At 50.0% G+C, this 19353-nt stretch overlaps 2 protein-coding genes and 1 long non-coding RNA gene across 12 annotated transcripts in view; 1 reads left to right on the plus strand and 2 right to left on the minus strand.

Moving 5' to 3' along the window:
* Positions 1-714, minus strand: part of LOC122381426 (aspartyl/asparaginyl beta-hydroxylase-like) — a 38013-nt gene extending 37299 nt beyond the window's left edge. For 5 of the 10 annotated variants that reach the window (XM_043365566.1, XM_043365562.1, XM_043365565.1 and 2 more), the window contains exons 1-2: positions 633-687; positions 122-223 (exon numbers count right to left, since the gene is read on the minus strand). In XM_043365566.1, coding sequence (XP_043221501.1) covers positions 122-173 — 52 coding nt within the window. In that variant the 5' untranslated portion in view covers positions 174-223; positions 633-687. Of the gene's footprint in view, positions 1-121; positions 224-593 lie in introns of all 10 variants that reach the window. The other 5 variants (XM_043365567.1, XM_043365563.1, XM_043365569.1 and 2 more) reach the window with 4 other exon arrangements.
* A 7168-nt stretch (positions 715-7882) lies between these two features.
* LOC122381430 lies at positions 7883-9509 on the minus strand. Its single transcript, XR_006256526.1, has 3 exons — positions 9252-9509; positions 8735-8862; positions 7883-8216 (listed from the first exon to the last, which is right to left on the minus strand). It is a non-coding gene; the product is annotated as an uncharacterized LOC122381430 (long non-coding RNA).
* Positions 9510-15007: 5498 nt separating this feature from the next.
* On the plus strand, positions 15008-17841 carry LOC122381431 (glutamate receptor U1-like). Its single transcript, XM_043365575.1, has 2 exons — positions 15008-15226; positions 15471-17841. Exons 1-2 carry the CDS (start codon positions 15058-15060, stop codon positions 17123-17125), a joined length of 1824 nt encoding a protein of 607 aa, XP_043221510.1. The 5' UTR covers positions 15008-15057; the 3' UTR covers positions 17126-17841.
* The last annotated feature ends 1512 nt before the right edge of the window (positions 17842-19353 follow it).

The raw sequence follows: 19353 nt of genomic DNA on the forward strand, positions 1-19353 counted from the left end.
GAGTTCACATAAATATTCAAAAGAAGCCACCTACAATTTTTACTACACCTCAGCTCAGTAGTTTCCAGGTAATCCTTTTCCCATTCAGAACAAGTAAAAAGTGCAATTTATCACAGCTTACCCTTCTTCTTCCTCTTGTCCTTGCGCCGTCTCGCTTGTGTCTCTGAAGACATTATACACTACTATTGTAATCTCAGCAGCTAGTATTAATGAATGGTAGAGCCTGAAAACAGAGAGACAATCAGTCAATCACAATGAATTTGACTGCCTACAAGATCATAGATTAATATGCCGCACCAATGCAGCAGTGCAGTCGTGCCGCCAGCACACGGCCATAAACACCGCCCTGGGCATACTGATACTCCCCCAGGTCAGGCATGAGCTGAGATTGATGTGATGACTGAAATTCTAATGAATATGACTTGTGATCCTAACTAAGCTCCAGTAATACCCCGATTACAAATCATAGTTACGCTATGTGCGGATAAAGCCCGTACAGAACTGGAACGACACCCTACACATCATTAATACCAATTCAACAAAACCTCGATAGACAAAATGGAAATTTATCAAGGTAAGTAATACGCGACAACTTTTATTGAAACCTCACCACCCCTCAACACCAAACGCACTTCGCCCACCGCCGGCTAACGTCTACGCCGACGTGGAAATCAACTTGGCCTTACGTCGCTAACTTCACACTATGCTTTACACCATCTGTTCAACTTACACAGCCTAGCGCTTTTCATCAGATGACGTCAAATAAAGCGTTTTTCGATGACGCCATTAACTTTCAGACCTAATCATTCCCCAACGTTCATTGGTCAAACATTAATCAGATGACGTCAAACTGTCTTCTTCTTTGCTCGTTACCATAGCAACTGCCAGCAACAAAGTTGGTGCCACTGTGAACGAACAGAAATATGCGGTTATCGCCAAGAGGGTCAAGGACAAATCTTTGCTACCAATTTTTTACCATTTCAGTGCGTCTTTCCGGGTCGGAGTTTGACAAGAGGTGGAGCGTTTCAGCACGATGACGCTCGCAGGAATGACTTTTTGCTTTTACAGTAGATAACTTCAATTCATCTATATGCTGCGACACTGATGGATCAACTCGGCATGTGAAAAAGGCACGTGAATCCCATCCTTTAGAGTTCAGTTCAGTGATCCCATCTCACTTCGAAACCCCACATTATCAAATACGCTGACGACTTGACGAGCTTTTCAGAATTTTCGAATACTGATTACAGATTGACAGATATGTATTCGAATTTTTCATAAAAAAAGAAAGGCTGTTTACGAGAAGTTGAATAGAAACCTGTAGCGCCCCTCATGGCGAATGCGAGAAACAATATTCTATAGATGTCGCTGCAAGCGGAATTTACGGATGATGATTCATCGTTAGCCAGGAACCCTTAGACCTAGCATGGTGTCGTATCTCTATTCTCTGAAATATGAGTTACGGACATAATTTTTCAATTTAATGTCGATATAAGAATCTTTTATGGAAAATCCAATGCTTCAGAAGGGCGATTAATCGCCGAAAACCGCGCAAGTTGTATTTTTCCGAATTGACTTACCTACCTACAGTGCAGGCTCGAGGTCTCGGGTTCCACCAAAAGGAGAGGTTGCAAAATTGAGCCGTGTCTGTGTGCGTTCCAGGCTTATTCGGAGCCCTTATTACCCCAGGTCCAGCTCTCGTCCCAGTCGGATAGATGAAGGTGACGCCGGTGGCGGTAATTATCTAGGTACGGGGACCCGCAGTTGCTACTGTACACGAACCCCAACTCTAGCCGTCTGTCCTGTCCAGTAACAACCGATAACATTGATATCGACTGCCGGTCCCTGTACAAGAGCAGCTGAGGTTTTCTGTGCGTGTCCTCTGACAGCTTATCGCAGGGCATATTTTAAGGATTTTTTACTGCGTCCCAAAGGTGTCATAGGGCACATGCTTCGATCGGAAAGGGCACATTGCAAGCGAAATAGTAGGTATATATTATATAATGCAAGTGCGATAATGTACTGACAGATACATGTGTCATTGTGTACTGTGCTGGTGGAGGGGCAGCAAGCGGGATTTTGGGAGCGGGCTGTTGTAATTGCTTTTGGCCAGTATCGAAATTCGCAATTATGGGACGCAGTGGTCCAAATTTCGCGAGGACTACGTCCCAAAGGCAGGGGGCTGCGTCCCAAAATGGGACGCAGTCAGTGTGTTAAAATATGCCCTGGCTTATCGTTGTTCCCTGTGAGGGTGCTGGGACAATTTACTCAGGTTCGCTGTACAGTAGCAACTGCGGGTCCCCGTACCTAAAATTAGTATGTACCACCTGTTTGGGATGTCAGAACCTCTTTTGTACCTAATTTTCCTCGAATCAAGAAAACCATCCTGAGGCTAGTGGGAAAATAAAGCGAGTGGCCAATGAAATATGAAAAAGCTGATCGTAGGCACCCCTGGAAGACTAGAAACAGTTCGAGCCGCACCGTGCGCTAATGGCCGGCCCAAGTAGACGTAGAGGGACGACCTCACCTACATCATAGATAGGTAGATCGAGATAGCCGGCCCACGACCCCACAATCACGAGTCGCTACATTCGAGGGTCGGCTGGTGCGGCGGCAAGGCGCGCCCGTCTCGACTCTCGACTAGTCGGCCAGTCGCTCCCGGCGCCGCTACCCGACAGCACGGGATCCCGAGAGTCGTCTCTAGGGCGCACTGGTGAGAGGACCAACACTTGGGCTTCCTCAGCAGCTGCATCGCTGTAGGTGAGTGGATGGTTCCTGAACTGACCGTCGACCGATTTTTTCAATCCTTCGGGCAGATAACTTTAATCACTTACTCGTGAAGATGAGACAGAACTGCTCGTTTCAGCTCCGCATACTATACCTACATGACCCATTTGGGACAGGTCCTGATGACCCATTTGGAGCAGGTCGTGACCCTGACTGGAGGTTAACGTTTAATTTGACCTCACCGGTAGTCAAGCCATATCACTCGGCTCATTCTATTGACTATTGAGAGGAATGCGATGGTGGTAAAACTGTTCTCGTCGCTAGGCTGAGATAATATGATATCGCGAAATGACGGTTTTTGAAAAAAAAAAACTTTCTTTGGCCTTTTTAATCGAAACGTTTGGCTTGAGGTAGAACATTTTGGTATATTGAGTCAGGCCTTTCAGCTTTCGATTGAGTTTTCTACGCCCTGCTACCTCAAAGTTCACGAGCTGCAGGGCCGGCGCGCATGTGGGCAATACGGGATAGGATATTGTCGCCTCGATGTACGGGTTAACCCTCGCCGAGCGATGGGGTTGATACAACCCCCTAAGGTTTTTCGCCAATAGCGTAAAAACGGCCGCCAAATTTGGCATATACCCTCTGAGACCTTTTGACATTATCTATCCTGAAACTTTTAGGTCAGGTCACCAGGTCACAAAAACCGGTACAAGTTGGGGTAAAATTGGACTAGTTTAGCGACACAGAACGACAAAATTTTTCGTTAATAGCGTTAGTGCCGTGGCACGCGGCGCTACCAAATTTCAGATACAACTTAGTGCATTCATTTGACATGTGTAATGGGAGTTTTGAGCTTCAGTGACCTCAATTCCAGTCACAAGGTTATAAAAACCGGCACCGACATACATTGTCAAAATGGCACTGAAAGTAGGTACACTATTTTTTTCCATGAAATCTATAGAGCTGTTCATCGATTTGATTAAAACTTGCAGGATATGCTAAGCTCACCGAGTGCCATCACATGCAAGTCCCGGTTTTTTTCAAATTCGGTGGACCTGAGCCCTGAGGTCATCTAGAGGTCAAGACAAATTTTAAGGGAATTTGCCCGAATGGCTCAAACTGTAAAAACGAGAGATATATGCTCCATCTCAACGACTTTTTTGGGTTGTATTACTTATATAGTAATACTTAAGTTTACATCTATACTTAGTGTTTGCATGCTGCAAGAACGCTAGGGTCGGGTCAACTAAGGTCACCTGAGGTCAAACTACGTTTTCGCTAATACCTTGGCAGACAATGAGGCTAGAGCTTCAAAAATGGTGACATTGTGTTCCTCGTGATCAGCCGAGTCAAACGATTTGCGATATGATTGTTCGCGTAATGATATATGTAGGCCCTCGCTTGGCAAAGGTTAAATCGTACAATTTTGACTTTAATAACTTATAACCTTCATTGACCTGAGCGAAAACATGACTTTTGCACTTTCGAATGAAAGCTACCGAATGACTCCTAGCATTTATGCTTATAAGTTCTCCATGAGATAATCGGTATGGCCATTTTCGCCCACTTCCCAACCCTCGTGAGTCGTGACCTTTGACTGAGATCGCGCCCGGGCGGCGAGTTTCCTAAGTGTGGAACTGCCCATACCTAAGGTCTCTGATTGGCGTAAGCTTCGCCAAGATGACGCTACTACAGGCTGTGACGTCATGGCTCACAGTCGGCCGACCAATCGCTGCACGATTATAGGCTAGCGGCGCGCGGCACTAGCGCCCCTGGTGTTATTATGGGAAGTTGAGCAATACATTGAAATCTAATACGTAGCTTGTGTTGGGAACAATTACGTATAACTAAGGCGTCAATGTCTCACAAATTAATTCGTCCATGCTCCTCAAATTTTGCAAAGTGACCTTATATTGTGCGTAATAAGGTACTACGCTTCAAACAATCAGCACACAGCACCAGCCAGGCACTGTTACAAGTAGCGAGCAGTTAAGTGGCGGCAGGTGGCGCCACCATCTCCAGCATCGGTCCAGATGGCGTCACTCACTATCCGCACTATAGATCCGCACTACCTGCTAATAAAATAATAAATAAATCCGCTAATAATCTCGCTAACAAATCTGCTAATAATAAATCCGCACTACCTGCTATTCTGTGTCCTATTTGGTGTCAAACATCATTCAACGCCGACAGGCAGTATCACCAGCCGTAATACTGAAGACATTTACTCAATGCTGAAGCGAAACGCAGTGCACAAACCACACCGTCAAAACTCAAGCACCTCGTAGGAGATATGCTTCCAAGGTGGGCGAATGCACGAACGACAAATGAAATAACACCGGTTATATATTCACGTAGAACAAGTTGCTTTTTCCCTAACTAGGGAACTCGCTAAAATTAAGACTGGCTAAATATTTACGCAGGATAACTGGCTCCGCCTCTTCGCCAACTTAAGGACCCGCCAATCCATGCACCTAGCCGCCAGCGCCAACTGATGACGTCACTCGAACGGGCGACGGTATGAATAGTTCCACACTTAGGAAACTCGCGCCCGGGCGCAGGTGAGGTCTAAAATACATAGTTAGGTATTTATTTTACATGTGAATACATATGTAGGCACTTCCTAATGCTCAATTTTACTAGATGCTTATACAGTCACCTGGCACCCGCCCTCTTATTTCAGAATCCGAGCTGTCAAAAGAACGCGGACAAAGCCAATGAAGAGGTGAGGATGTTTAGGAACTGCTATCCAGTTTCCTTGTTACCGTTGAACGCCAAGAGCAGTGCTGCGCTGGTGTCGGTGGCCGTGTGCTGCCTGGTGGCGGTGACCCGACCCCGGACGGTGCCACTAGCCGCCCCCGCCGACACAGACGGCCGGATCGGCGGCCGGCCCATCGCCGAGCTGTGGGTGCCCAGCCGGCCGGCGCACGCCTGGTTCACCAGCCACCAGTGCCGGCCGCTGCTCACCCGCTTCACGTGCGACCAGTGTCTGCCGCTCGTCTACCTGGCGTCGTTCCCCAGGTCGGGGAACACCTGGCTCCGCTACCTGCTGGAGGCCTCCACGGGTCTTGTCACTACAAACGGTCATCCCGACTTTCGGACCTATCGAAATCAAACCTCGAACGGAATCGTACTAAGCGAGGAGCAACTCTGGACTTGGCCAGTGGGGAATAAGGAGCTCATGAAATACGGATATGTTGGTGAAAGGATCCCTTGGTCGCAAGGCATAGGGATTGTTTCAAAGACGCATATGTTGCCTGAACCTTGGAGCAGAGCGGAGGCCGAAAACGCACCCGGTGCTCTGTCGCCATTTCCGGAAAACGTCTCGAGGCGAGCTGTGCTGCTGATTCGCGACCCGTTCAAGGCCATCATTTCCCTGAGGAAATATGGAGAAACGCAATCGATTCTCAACGAAAAGGACATGTCGCATCTTTTTCGGGGAAAAGGTTGGCGCAAATACTCCTCGTACTTATCGCGCGTGTGGTTCAAAACCAACACACAGTGGCTGCAGGCAACCAACGAGACACACGTGGTCCTGTATGAGCGTCTGCGGCAGGACCCGATGGGGGAGCTGCGCGCGCTGCTGCGCTTCCTGCAGGTGGAGCCCGACCGGCGGCGGCTGGAGTGTCTGCGCGGCGAGCTGGAGGGGATCGCGCACAACCACCGGCACGGCGTGGTGCCCGACGGCGAGACGTACCCGCTGCGGGTGCGGGCCGAGCTCTGGAGCTACATCCACCAGCTGCACTGGCTCCTCAGGGACAGAGGTTACCCGGGACTGCCCCTGCAACAGTACTCGTTTGCAGACGAGTTAAGCGATATCGATATACGGACGCATTGAGCATGATGCATGCGCTCAATATTTTCAACAAAAATAGTCGCCAATATGACCTTCATTCAGCTGATGGTCAGCTCGTAGGCTATAACGGGCCGGCTCGCAAAAAGGCGTCCCAACTGGCTCGAAAACGAGCTGTGCAATATGCGGTGCGCATTGCCCACAACGTGGGCCAGTGGAGTTTGGCTTCTCTCCGATAGGCGAGTAGGTCAGTCAGACAAGGGTATTAACTAGTGATGTCAATTACGGAAAATCGGAATACCGATACCAAACCAAATACCAACCAAAACCACGAAAAAATACCGAAACCAAACCAACTTGGGAAACTGAGGGAAATACCAACTTTTTACCGATTTATTAGCCTCTTATACATTAGTGAGGGCTTATGATACCAACAAAATACCAGGGGCGTCGCCGACGGGGGGGTCGGGGGGGTCGCGACCCCCCCACTCGTGAGAACCGGGGGGGTCGACCCCCCCGCTTTTGGCGACGCTGAGTATGCTTTTTTTAGCTATCATGTCAGTGAAGTTGGCGTCACCAACATCCACAAAGACCTACAACGTCGGATTCAAAATCGCTTCAAGAGCTCCCTAGTCCCTATTGCCTATAGGTCAATAAGCTGTGGGCGTGGAACATCAGCATGACAATATTTTAAAGTAGCCACTATTCTAGTCTCTTTTGATCCCTCAAAGGAGTGAGCGCGCCAAAACTGACCCAAGCGTTCGTCTGATTGTCAAAATAATGGCTGAAGTCGATTCGTCGGATGACGTATCAGTAGCTACGAGGTACAGGTCTCGCGGGTTTTAGCGGTAGGTTTTGCACCTAAAGTTAAGTGAACTTCAGGATATATCTTCGTCGTCTTCGTCGTTGAAGATGCGATCGACTTGTTGGTTCACAAGCCGGCCGTGATCGTGTAAAATGGCTTCATCGTACACTGAAAGAAAAAATTACTCACGTTACCACCCCAAACTGAGTTGTCAAAACTCACGACGGCAACTACTCAGGTTCCCTTGGTAACTACTCTTTGGTACTCAGGAGATACTCATGTTAACACTAACGTGACTCATACATAACGTGAGTATTCCGGGTGAGTTGTCAAAACTCACCACCTAAGTACTCAGGTTTGAGCTTCTACTCAGACGCTACCCACAGTATTACCAAGGCGGACCACACGCTTACTCAGGCTAATACTAACGATAACCAACTCTGAATAATGATAATACTAACCCATTTAAGATGGGTGTTACTAACGCGGATGCCAACGCATGAAACCAAAAATGCGTTCGTTAACCTTACGCCTTGCAGACGTGACAAACACGAGGAAAAACACTGAAGTTTATTACAAAAACCCATCATACGACATCTCTGCCAACATGCAATTCAAGAGCCGGGTACGGGGCGTAATCCGTTAAACACAACACTAAAAGAAGTCCGTAAAAAAAAAACAATGAAACACTCCCATAGATCGCAAACACTGCGCAAGATCGCATAGTTTTTTAACCACCTCCTACCGCGAGATCGGCGCACTGCAGCTCGAAGGGTGCTGGTATTTTGGCTCAGTAGCGCGAGGGACTGGAAAACCATGGGCGCACTTCCACCGTCGCCATCCTTGAGACTGCAGTTTCCAGAAGACGCGCCAGTGTCTCCGAAACTTTACCTATGGACCGAAAACAATAAGCTGTTAAGAAATAAAGCGAAAACTTCAGAAGACATCGGCGAGGTGTGTTAAAGGGAATAGTTCACTTTCACGGAATTAGTTTTTTCAATGGATTTATGATTTTTTTATGCTCAAAATGATCAAAAGAAAACCTTTTTATAAAAAGTATTATTTTCTATATTTTAATGAAGAAATACGATCGGCTTTGTATCGGATTTGGTGACGATCGGCGCAGCGCTTCTGGAGATAGGTATATCGAAAACACTCATGATATAAAGATATTTGTTAAAAAAGATTTGGTGCATAATTGGTCAAATTAGGTGCATTCGCCAAATAACCCGTCGTGAAAACGGCTAGTGTTTTTCTTTTTACAAAGCATGTCGTGGTAAATTATGCAGATGGCATAATTATTAATTATATTTTATATACTGACACTGTGATCGCAAGATACAGAAAGAAGTAGAAAAAAATTAGTAACTTTTTAGGAACCTGTTAAGATGAGCTATAGATCTCCGTACCTATCGAACAGGAGCAGGCAGACTTCACATTCTGAAGCCACCCGGCGGCGAGCATCCGGCGTCGATCGGGGCGAGCGTCTGTACCGGCACCAGCCCCGGCAGCAGTGCGATGGTATATCGAAAAGAAACTGTGAAAGGAGACATACAGTCGGTATATTTTAATGACACATTTTTTTGAAAAAAAAAACTGCTTCCCTACCTTAATATATCCAACACAACCCAGAGGAACCCAGCGGATAAAATATTTACATAATATTTTCACGTATTTAATCATCAAAACTTTTCATAGAACAAAAGCATTGACTATCATCAAATACGCATTCCATTATTAAAATAACACCTACAAAGCACAAATCTTCACTAATTACCTATCATTAGGGCACATCTCTCTTCGGAGATGTGCTCTCACATCTCCCTCATCTCTCACGGTACATTATGCCTATTTCCTCGCGACACACAATTGCGCTGGTCATTGATCAATAATTATTTAACAAGGTAAGTATATGAACATACTTACTATTGGCCTCGGAATCCGAGTTTCAGTTTCTGCACACCAAGTCCATAAAATGCTGCACACGCGAGCGACGCACCTTCACCACCAAGCAACGGAATTCAACTGAAATAATGGCAGACGCGCGCGAAACGTGCGCGGCTGTGCCACATCGGCTCAACCAATCAGCGAGCTGGAAGCCTACTCACGGCTAGATTACTAACCACATACTCATGATCCTGAGCATAAATACCAAGCATCGATGAGTACTGCCTCACACCATCACAGGAGCTACGAACGAACTAAGGCATCGTTGGTAAATACGTTAGTTTGCCTGAGTATGACATGAGTCTTATCCTGAATAAAAGGGTTAGTTTCCATAGGGTGGTAAAATTTTTTCTCAGTGGATCGATTAGTTTCTATAACCGGAAATGTAAAAGTGCAAAACCTACCGCTTAATCTCGCCTAACTAGCCTTAGCCCTGACTACCCTCGGACCTGCCTGCATAGGGGGAATGGGGTCAGATGGTGGACCCCTCTCGGGCTTTCCCAATTCGACGCGCAAAAAGGAGGCTATTGCAACGAAACTTCCAGTGACCTCGAGTTAATCAATTTTAAACCTACTCTAAAAATGTATTGGCCCTGATTCGAAAATAGATGACCTTGGTTCACTTTTTTGAGTTTTATTTGCTTCCACTTAAAAGGGTAGCTTTTGGAGCTGATTTGAAGTTCAGCTCCCGTTTGAACTTAAGAAGTAGTTTTGATAAATGGTGGTTTTGTAACATGTTCCGGAGCTATCGTTGGTGGTTGTCGTCCACTCTAGATGGCCGGCAGGAAGCCTGCTGGTCGACCTGACCTGACCCGACCCGATCTAACCCAAATGCATGGAGTCATCATCCTTGTTCAAAACTAACATCGAACTCGTACTCGGGACCCCGATAACGGCTACGGCTCACAAAGTTCTAGCAGGCCAGATTTTTCTGCTTTTGGGCGTTGACCTAAGATAGATGACCCGGCAAAGACCTTGAAATTGGGCACCATCGGCTTTCTGTCATCACGGGCAGCATCCTTGCTTTTCCGCGAAGCTCTACCTCGATCAGGGGCCGAGCCGAAAGCATACCTTAGCGTTACGTTGGTAAACGCTTTACCTTAGCGAACCGTAAAACACGAATAAGAGCTACAGCGACACAGAAAGCGTATTCGATAGCTTTTTTCAGATATGACTTCGGGTCTATGGCTTGTGTACCACAGAGGCCAAGCAGCTAAACGGACGGATTTTACCGAAACATTTATTCTGTAACAAGCTATGATTCAGTGAATGTGTATGATATTCATGTTATCACCATCGTGTTTGTTTCGTCGGAACACGTCGCATGGCTTAATTTGAACTTAAAAACTTAACTAGAAAACTTGACATCAGGTAAAGGTCATGTCCTGACCGGAAAAGAACCTGCTGCATATGGATCGTTCTGTGTTGCTGAGCTGAACACACTCCAGGTGCGTCTCTACATCTCTACATCACTCTACAGCGTCTCCATCAAAAGTTATTGTGTTATCGAAAATGTGTGAGACCTTTGATGACCTAATGACTGACCATTCGAGTCACCACTGGTCATTAGCATTTGTCTCTAAAATGAGCAGAGGTGCCATGGCTACAAAAGTATCTAGCGTTTTAAGCATATTCGTTCAAAGCAGAGGGCATTCGTGCATTTTCCCATATCTTATGATTGGTGAGGTCACATATTTGACCTGACTTCACTTCTCAGATGTAAAAACCAAGATTCATGAACTGTTGGCACTTATTATCCCATTCATTACACCAAATTTCAGGCTTACAGGAGACAATCTATAGTAATGACAAGATTGCAGTTTTAGAGGCATTAAAACTGAACTTGACATGACATTGTGACCGACATGACATTTTGACCTGACCTCAGGTGATCTGTGCTTGATTTTTATGCACGATGCAAAAGTTATGTACAGCCCACCGCTAAAGTAATGTAGGGTTTTACCAATCTCAACGGTTGGCTTTGACTGGCGATTGTTTAATGCGGAGTGATCGAAAAGAAGATGTCAATAGCTAAAGTTGTAGCTGCAAGGGCGACGATACATATAAGCTACATTCAAAGGTTCATTGTAGTCTGGCTAATCGTTCCTAAGCTTCAGAAGCAGAACATACCCATGACTGAAACCCCACCTTACTTCTGCTGTACACTGTACAATAAGATATACCGCTGCTTTCGTGGCGCTGCGCGTCGAGGTTTTTCTCAACACACGAAAAAACGGAAGTATGGCTAAAAACACCCCTACCCACCAAGACGAAGACCGAAAACCCGACCCCCCCCCCCCCACTCAAAAATCCGTGGCGACGCCCCTGCAAAATACCAAACACATTACGATTGAAATACCAAATACCAAGTTGGTATCGGTTTGGTATCGGTATACCAAAAAATTGGTATCCGATTGACATCTCTAGTATTAACGGCTGGCCATCAGCGCACAGATACTCTGAGGAATCGAGCTACTCCCGTTGTAAGGGGAGCGCAACTCGGTACCCATGTGCTGGGCGTGCTCGACCATAGCATGTAATGCAATGTTAATAGGAATGTCCTACCCTTCCTTTGTACTCGTATGTAGGCATGTGTGATACGACAATCGTGTGATGATTCTTCCGTTAATGCACCGATACCGAACCATATAGGTTATATGGGGATGAAGAGACCTTTAGATAGTGACTTGTTAGTGCCGGTGTTTATTTAGATAGGTAAATATATGTGAAAAATAAATAAGTTCCAAGGTAAAAACAAGTTTATTTTTACTCACAGGAAATGTGGTACATTCATAGAAAAAGGAATATAAATGGTCTGGCGATACCAACCTCCCATTCACCCGGCTGCCATGGCATATACCTACCTGCTATATATGGAGCTACTGGTTTGACTCGAAAATAGCCTGCGTGCTGGCTACACACACAATGGTGGGGAGGGGAGGGGTTGGGCGACAGTCTCCTCCCAGTCAGCAGCCGCACTCGGCGCCACGCGTTCGTGGCCATGCGGTGGCGTGCAGGCGTTCACTGCTTCCCCGCGTGACGGGCACCGACGGGGCGGGGCCGACTGTTCACACCTGTGCCGCCGTCCACTGCATTCGCTCGGTCCAGTTCCGGTCAGTTCCCACACCTAGCTCTGTTACCATCCGTCCCATTGCCGCAGCTCCCGCCTGGCCTGGCGCGGCCGATAGGAACCTCAATGGACCTCCGACAGCCAGCTGGTCACCTCTGCACACAGGCCGATAGACAAGCGGCGCACTATGGTTGGAAACGGCCTCACGGATGGCCGTGGGCAATCTCGGAATATATGTATATTTGGGGTGTCATTCTGTTGGAAATTGATGAAATGTTTTGAATTGGGCAGAAAAAATTATTTAGTTGCGCATTTAGTCTCCATTATTGTACGTGGAATCGGGAGTTTCTGAGAGTGGCTTTTTTGGTGCGCCGTCAAAGGTTTAAACAACCGCGCTGGTGATAGCATGTGGAGTACCTCCATGACGTTGTAAAACTGGATTATTATATATCAAAATAATCCTTGTTATGTTGGCTATCGAGTGGAGTGACTCTTTTTCCCATGCGTGTTCAAAATCAGGAACGGCATTGCATTCTGTTTGCAGTGTCACCACAGCAATATTTGCAAAATTACGTTTATGTTTCATTGGACATACAAAAAGTTCTCCATCGACCTCCATTGAGCTTTTTGGCAGAATAAGTCTCTGTTCAATTCTGCGTAAGGGGAACGTAAAAGCAGACTGCGCACTTGTGCGCAAAATCGTCCGTGAAGCTTCATCTCCCGAGGCGTACCTACCCGTCGCTTCGTTAGCACCAGGTCGGCTCGTCAGTCTTGCAATCGCTTATCCTTATAAATGATGGTAAGAAGCAGGGTTGCGGAGTCGTGGTGGAGCCAAATCCGACTCCGACTACGACTCCGACTCCTGACTCGTTGCCATGACTCCGGCCGACTCTGTCTCCGACTCCGGACCCCTGCCAGTGTTTCGGAGTCGTGATGGAGCTGTTCCGATTCGGACCGACTCCGACTTCCACTGCGGGCTCCTGACCGACCCCGACTCCGACTCCGACTCCTGGCTCGTTGCCACGACTCTGGGCGACTCTGGCTCCGACTCCGACTCTGACTCCGACTCTGACTTCGACTCCGCACCCCTCGTAAGAAGTAACTGCTCGCCGCTGCACCTGGAGTATGGATATCGTGCAAACGTGTATGGATATCCTGGAGTATGGATATGGATATCCACCGACAGAGCAGACATACAGACATGCTGTAAACGCCATTACACTGCCAATACCATGGCAAATCAAATGGCTATCTATGGTTTTTGATCATCGTTCTACATTTCCCAAAATCTTGAACTGAATGTTGGCAATTTCTCGTGACTACTTCACGACCATGATGCATGCATTTCTGAAATTGATCTTTTTTCAACCAGCTACGTACTCGTATGATAAAATGAATGTCACCATCGTGTTCTACGCCCAAAAGTACCCATAAAACATGTGTCATGCATGGGCTGCGAATAGGTACCAGTTTTAATTTTCGGGGTTATGTGCTTACCTGATTGACCTGACTTTGACCCTGGCCAGTGGCCTATGTTTGACTGACCCCTACATTGATCTGACACTCTTTTAGCACTTATATGAAGGGTTGTGACAGTTGTGACAGATTGTTTAGGACCAACTGATGACTGAATTTATTTAGGACCAACTGATGACGATATAATCGAAACGCGAAACGCGAGGCACCGATTGCGAGGTTCTAAAGTCCATGCTACTGAAAACCCGATTTCAAGTGTTTGACCTGACCTTGACCCGACCTGTGACCTCGAAATTCAACTTTAAAGTATTCATGTGAATCGTCTCGTCGCGTTCTTCTTTCGTTTGCCGCGCCTCGTGCGCTTCGCTGCGCCTATTTGTTCGCGAGTTATCGGCTGGGGGCGTTGAACGCCCCCCCCCCCGGGCAAACGGCGGATGGGGAAATACCCCAGCAACTGCCGGGTTAATCTGACGCATGTTTTGTCATTTGATCGTCATTTTATTTCTTACTTTTTTGCCCAATCTAAAAAAAAATCATAAATACTCTTTCTCCAAATTTTTGACCGTTTATGACCAATAGTAAGACACTGTGCGTCACTACGTTGATATGTCTTGCCCTAAAGCATAACAACAATATCCATTCAGTAATAGCAGTATTCAAAACATGTTCAAAATGCCTCGCGATATCGATAACATAACGAAAGACATAGGCGACTTATAACATACTTGCAATGATGACGTCACACACGCGTGACGTGACGTGACCTCGTCATTTCTGAGTTACTGTATGATGCACGAAAGACACTGGTATACCTATGCAAAGTTTCATCGCAGTCGGTCTACGCATTAACAAGTTATGGGCAAAACATTTTTTCGCGTTGACCCCCGGCCATCCGTGAGGCCGTTTCCAACCATAGTGCGGCGGTCCGAAAACAGACTGTATCCGCGTGGTCGTTCGGCCAAAACGGCGCCGACCGCCGGTCGCCGAGTGTATTGTCTCCTCTGAATGGCGACATTTGCCCGGCGGCCACAACCGCGGTCGGGCTTCGATCGCACGCTCAGAGGTGAGGGCCACGGGCGGTGGCGTGACCGACCCGTCGGCTGTCACGTGGACCGTGGTGACCGGTGCATGGCCGGCGGCGCTGACCGGCCACCGAGGTCCGGTCGGCTGACGGGCGCGGCGGGTCGACAGATCGGTCCGAGACCCGCGCCCAACAGGTCACGGTCCTGAGTCGCCGCGATGGGGGTCGCTGTGCTGCCGCTGACACTGGCAATGGCTCTGATGACGGCCGTTGTCCCGGCGACGGGGACGATCCGCTCGGAGCACGAGTGTCTGGCGTCATACGCCGTCTCCCAGCAGTGGCGCTCCGTTACCGTGTTTGACCAGAGACCGGGCGCGTCAGACAGAGGTGAGTCATGATGTGAGCGCTCCCACCGCTCGTAATAAAGACAACCCACCGGTGCGGCGTAAACTTTCCGGTATAAATCACTGTCTTTTCTCACTGTAGCTCGTTCTTGAAAATAGCCAGTCCCATTCTCACCTAAATGCAGATTGATGGAGGTTGATGAAAGTTCAGCATTATGAGTCGCATGACTACAGTGTTCGCCCTCAACGACTAGCTGGTCGTATAACACGTATGTCCGCACACGCAGGTGTTCTGGTGTCGCTGCTGACGGCGCTGTTGCGGCGGAAGATGTTCGTGCAGCTGTCCGCCGAGCCGGCAGCTCCCGGCTCCGAGTGTCCGTCTGATTCGGACGGCCACTCTGACACGGACGCCGCCGTGCTGCTGCGGCCGGCCGGCGGCGCGCAGCTCTGCCCGCGCGGCGCGCTGCACGCCTGGACCGAGGTGCGCCGCGCCGGCCGCGGCGGCGTCACCTTCATCAGCGTCCGCTGGGACGCCGCCAGAGGCCGGATGGCCCCCGTCGACAGCGTCGACTGCTTCGGCGGCCGGCTGACGGCGCAGCCAGTCGCCCGGTCCACCGGCGACTTTCGGGGCGTGCTGCGAGGCGTGCACGTGGCGGTCAGCATAGTGGGCAGGGCGAACGGGCAGCCGATGGACGGCCGCGGCGGCGGCATCTCCAACCTCCGCGGGATGGCGTTCTCCGAGCACGGCGAGGGCGTGCTGCTGCGGTACATGAGCGAAACACTCGGCTTCTCCTACTCCATCCGCCTCGTGTCACACGTGCCCAACGGAAACTCCTTCAACGAGCAGGAGAACATGCTGGCCAACAACTCCGTGGACATGACGGTGAACTCGCTGACGCAGACGGTGCGGCGCTCGTCGATGATGCGGTTCTCCTTCCCGACGTCGACGTTTCAGGACCGGGTGGCCATCCAGCGTCCGCGCGTCGCTCGGCGCCCGTTCGAGCCCAAAAGGCCGTTCAGCCGGGCGGCCTGGATCGCCGTGGTGCTGTGCGTCACGCTGCTCGCGCTCTGGATGGCCGGCTGTCAGGCGCTGGCCGTCTTCAGCACGGCGGACGGCCGGCGCAGCGCCTTCCGCCGGGAGCTGTCCTTCCTGGCCGGCTGGTGGACGCTGGCGGCGATGGTTTGCAAACAGTACGGACGCGGACTGCCCGTGCCCACCCGCGTCTCACACGCCGTCTTTTGCTTCCTCTGCTTCGGCTTCACCTTCCTGGTCGGCAGCTACTACATCAGCGTCATCCACAGCTTCATGGCGCTGGATAGGCCGCAGCTGCCGTACAGCACCATTCGCCAGGGTCTGGAGACGGGCAGCCTCAGCGTCGGCTACAACAAGGGCGGCGTCATGGAGCGGAAAATTCTGACGGCGCGAGACCCGCTGCTGCAGCTCATCGCCAAACACGAGCACGCCCGGCCGTCCGGCGTGGACTTCTGGTCCCAGGAGAGCGACCAGCTGGGCGCCTGGCTGCGGGCCGGACCTCACCACGGCTTCCTGCTGGCTGAGGAGGACCTGGAGACTCACCAGGCGCTCCACCCCGACTCCAGCTGCAACATCTGCTTCCTGCCGGAGCTGGTGAGCACGCGGCCCAGCGGCGTGGCCTACAGCCACCAGTTCCGGCACAGTCGGCTGCTGGACCTGCAGCTGCTGCGGCTGCGCGAGCTGGGCCTGCTGCAGCGCGTGGCCGGCCGGCGCCGCGAGCCGGCTGCGCTGTGCCAGCTGCGCGCGGAGCCGGCGCGCTGGCAGCCGCTCGGCCTGGAGGATCTGAGCGCCGTGCTGGCGCTGGTGCCGCTCGGCATTGCCGCCGCGCTCGTGGTGCTGGCCGCCGAGAGGGCCGTCCACCTGATCAGCATCGTCGCCGTCGAGCGCACCGTGACACACATCCCCTGATCGGGAGCTGGCGACGAGGGGCGGTGGGCCAGAAGACACAGCAGCAACGGGCCGTAGCCATTGTGTCCGATATAATGTGATAACTTTCTTGGGGACTTCTCCCCGTGTGCCATTCAAATCATCCACGTTTAGGGCCTTTAATGGTTACACGCATGTTCGGTGCACTGTTATTTGCTTAGGCGCCACACAATGCGTGGATACGGATTGTACATATTATTCCACAGCACTGGGCCTCTTGTTGTGATATGGTCTTCCTTTGCGGTGTTGTGGCGAGTTGGTAGCGGTGAGGTTTAGTCTGCACCAGAATTCCGTGGTGCGGTATGAGAGTCGCTCCTATGAGCTGACCGACAGCGAGAGCTCGGTTTGAGTCGAGCCGGCCATTCATGCATGGAATGCTCGGACTGAGGTCATTGGTTTCAGTCGTCATAGATGAGTTCCGTTAACGGTTTAGGGTCGTAGATCATATCTGAGTGTCGCGGGCCGATTCCATTTGCTTTTAACAACATTTAGTTGTTCACACGCCTGCAATATTTCAACGCTCGAGCGATTGTGCCATGGACAGAGCCTGCAGCTGCACGCAACAAGCGTGTCCCGTCTGTCACACGCGGGCTCTGAAATAACTTTTAAGCATGCTGGACAGTGGTCACTCAATAAATCGACGCTTAAGGATAAACAAAGGCTATGCGATTCTCTCAACATGATTCAACAATTATCTCTGTAAGTCTCTCAACGAAGCACAAATAAACGTGACGCTTCTTAGATAATGTAGACGTCCAAGTACCTAATCGCGACCATAAGGCAGAATAAAAACACCAAAGCACGAATAACCTTTTTACCTATATCTTTTCATGGACAATCTGCACTAGTGTGTTTGGGTACCATTGGTATAATCAATTGGCCAGCAGGCCATGTTCATCTCAGAAAAGTCATGCATGCCATTATCACTCGAGGTGTAAACAAACGGCGGCTGCCGCGCCCGTCCCACGACAGACATCTGGTCCAGGCCCTCGTCTGGCCAAACTGGCTGGACGGGCGGACTGTCCACTCTTCAATCTGAGGCACACCAGTGTCAGCCTTCCCGACGATTGCATTCGGAAGCCTGGCGTCCGCAGAGAGCAGATCGCAAAAATACCCCTTTCGCATGCAACAAATAACTGACCTACCCATACCTCGAAAGGTGAAATAGCACGTTCTCTTTATGCTCCCGGCAAGGTTACGCTCTCCGCACGTTTCCATCAAGACGATCCATATTCCGGTCAGTTTCACCAAAGCTGCAGTCTCTCCCTGGCTCCGAAGTTCAACATACATAGATTCGGGATACCTCAAGTCAAAACCAACTCATCGAAGCTCGCACAACCCCAATATCATGCCAGGAGTAGGTATAGAAGTGGCTGAAGTTTCAGCGGACGCTTAATGGCCGTTTGACCCGCGAAGAACAGACGTGTCAGCGATGTCCGAATCGGAACAACACGGAAAGGAAAGAGATGGACGGTGGAGTATCCCGTGAGTACACACGGTGTCAAAATTAATGGCTCAATTTGCGGAGCCGAGTGGATAGATAATTAGACCGGGCATGTAATGTCACTGTTTAAAAAAGAACAATATCAAACGAATTCGCGTAAAGTAATGGTATATTTGAATAACCTGACCCAAATTTATTCGAGGCTAGCTATTTCGTACCATATCACTGCAACATGACATATTTCAGCGGACAGCGGACAGTGACCAGAAGACCCCATCCTTTCCACGAGTAGCCCCATCCCACCCACGCGCCGACCCGCAATTCTCTGTATATCGCAGTGGTAGCGATTCTGACACGCAGGACCGTCTGTTGTACGTTGACGTCATCTGTTTGGACTGTGTCCCCCGAATGGCACGCGCCAGTCCGGGATATACTGTGCAGCGGGTGTCGGCCGGGAGCCCAGTGCCGCCCGGAGCTCCCAGTCGCCATGAAGTTGCCGCTGCTAGTGCTCTCCCTCGCTGCCGCTGCCGTCGCGCAGCTCGACTTCGGCGGCGATGACCCCGAAGGTGTGATGCTGCTCGAGCCGGACGTGGTGGCCGCGCCGCCGGACCAGCCCGTCAGCCCGCTGACGGTCTTCTTCGAGGAGGACCACTACACCAACAAGGCCGCCGAGGAGGGGTTCTGTGAGTACCACTGCGGCAGTGAGCGGCGCCCCACGGTGGTGAAGCCGGGCCGGTGTCCCGCCGAACAGCCGCGGCCCGGTCTC

This window comes from Amphibalanus amphitrite, unplaced genomic scaffold (genome assembly GCF_019059575.1).
Source record: "Amphibalanus amphitrite isolate SeventyFive unplaced genomic scaffold, NRLGWU_Aamphi_draft 000120F_arrow, whole genome shotgun sequence".
Classification (NCBI taxonomy): Eukaryota; Metazoa; Arthropoda; class Thecostraca; order Balanomorpha; family Balanidae; genus Amphibalanus; species Amphibalanus amphitrite.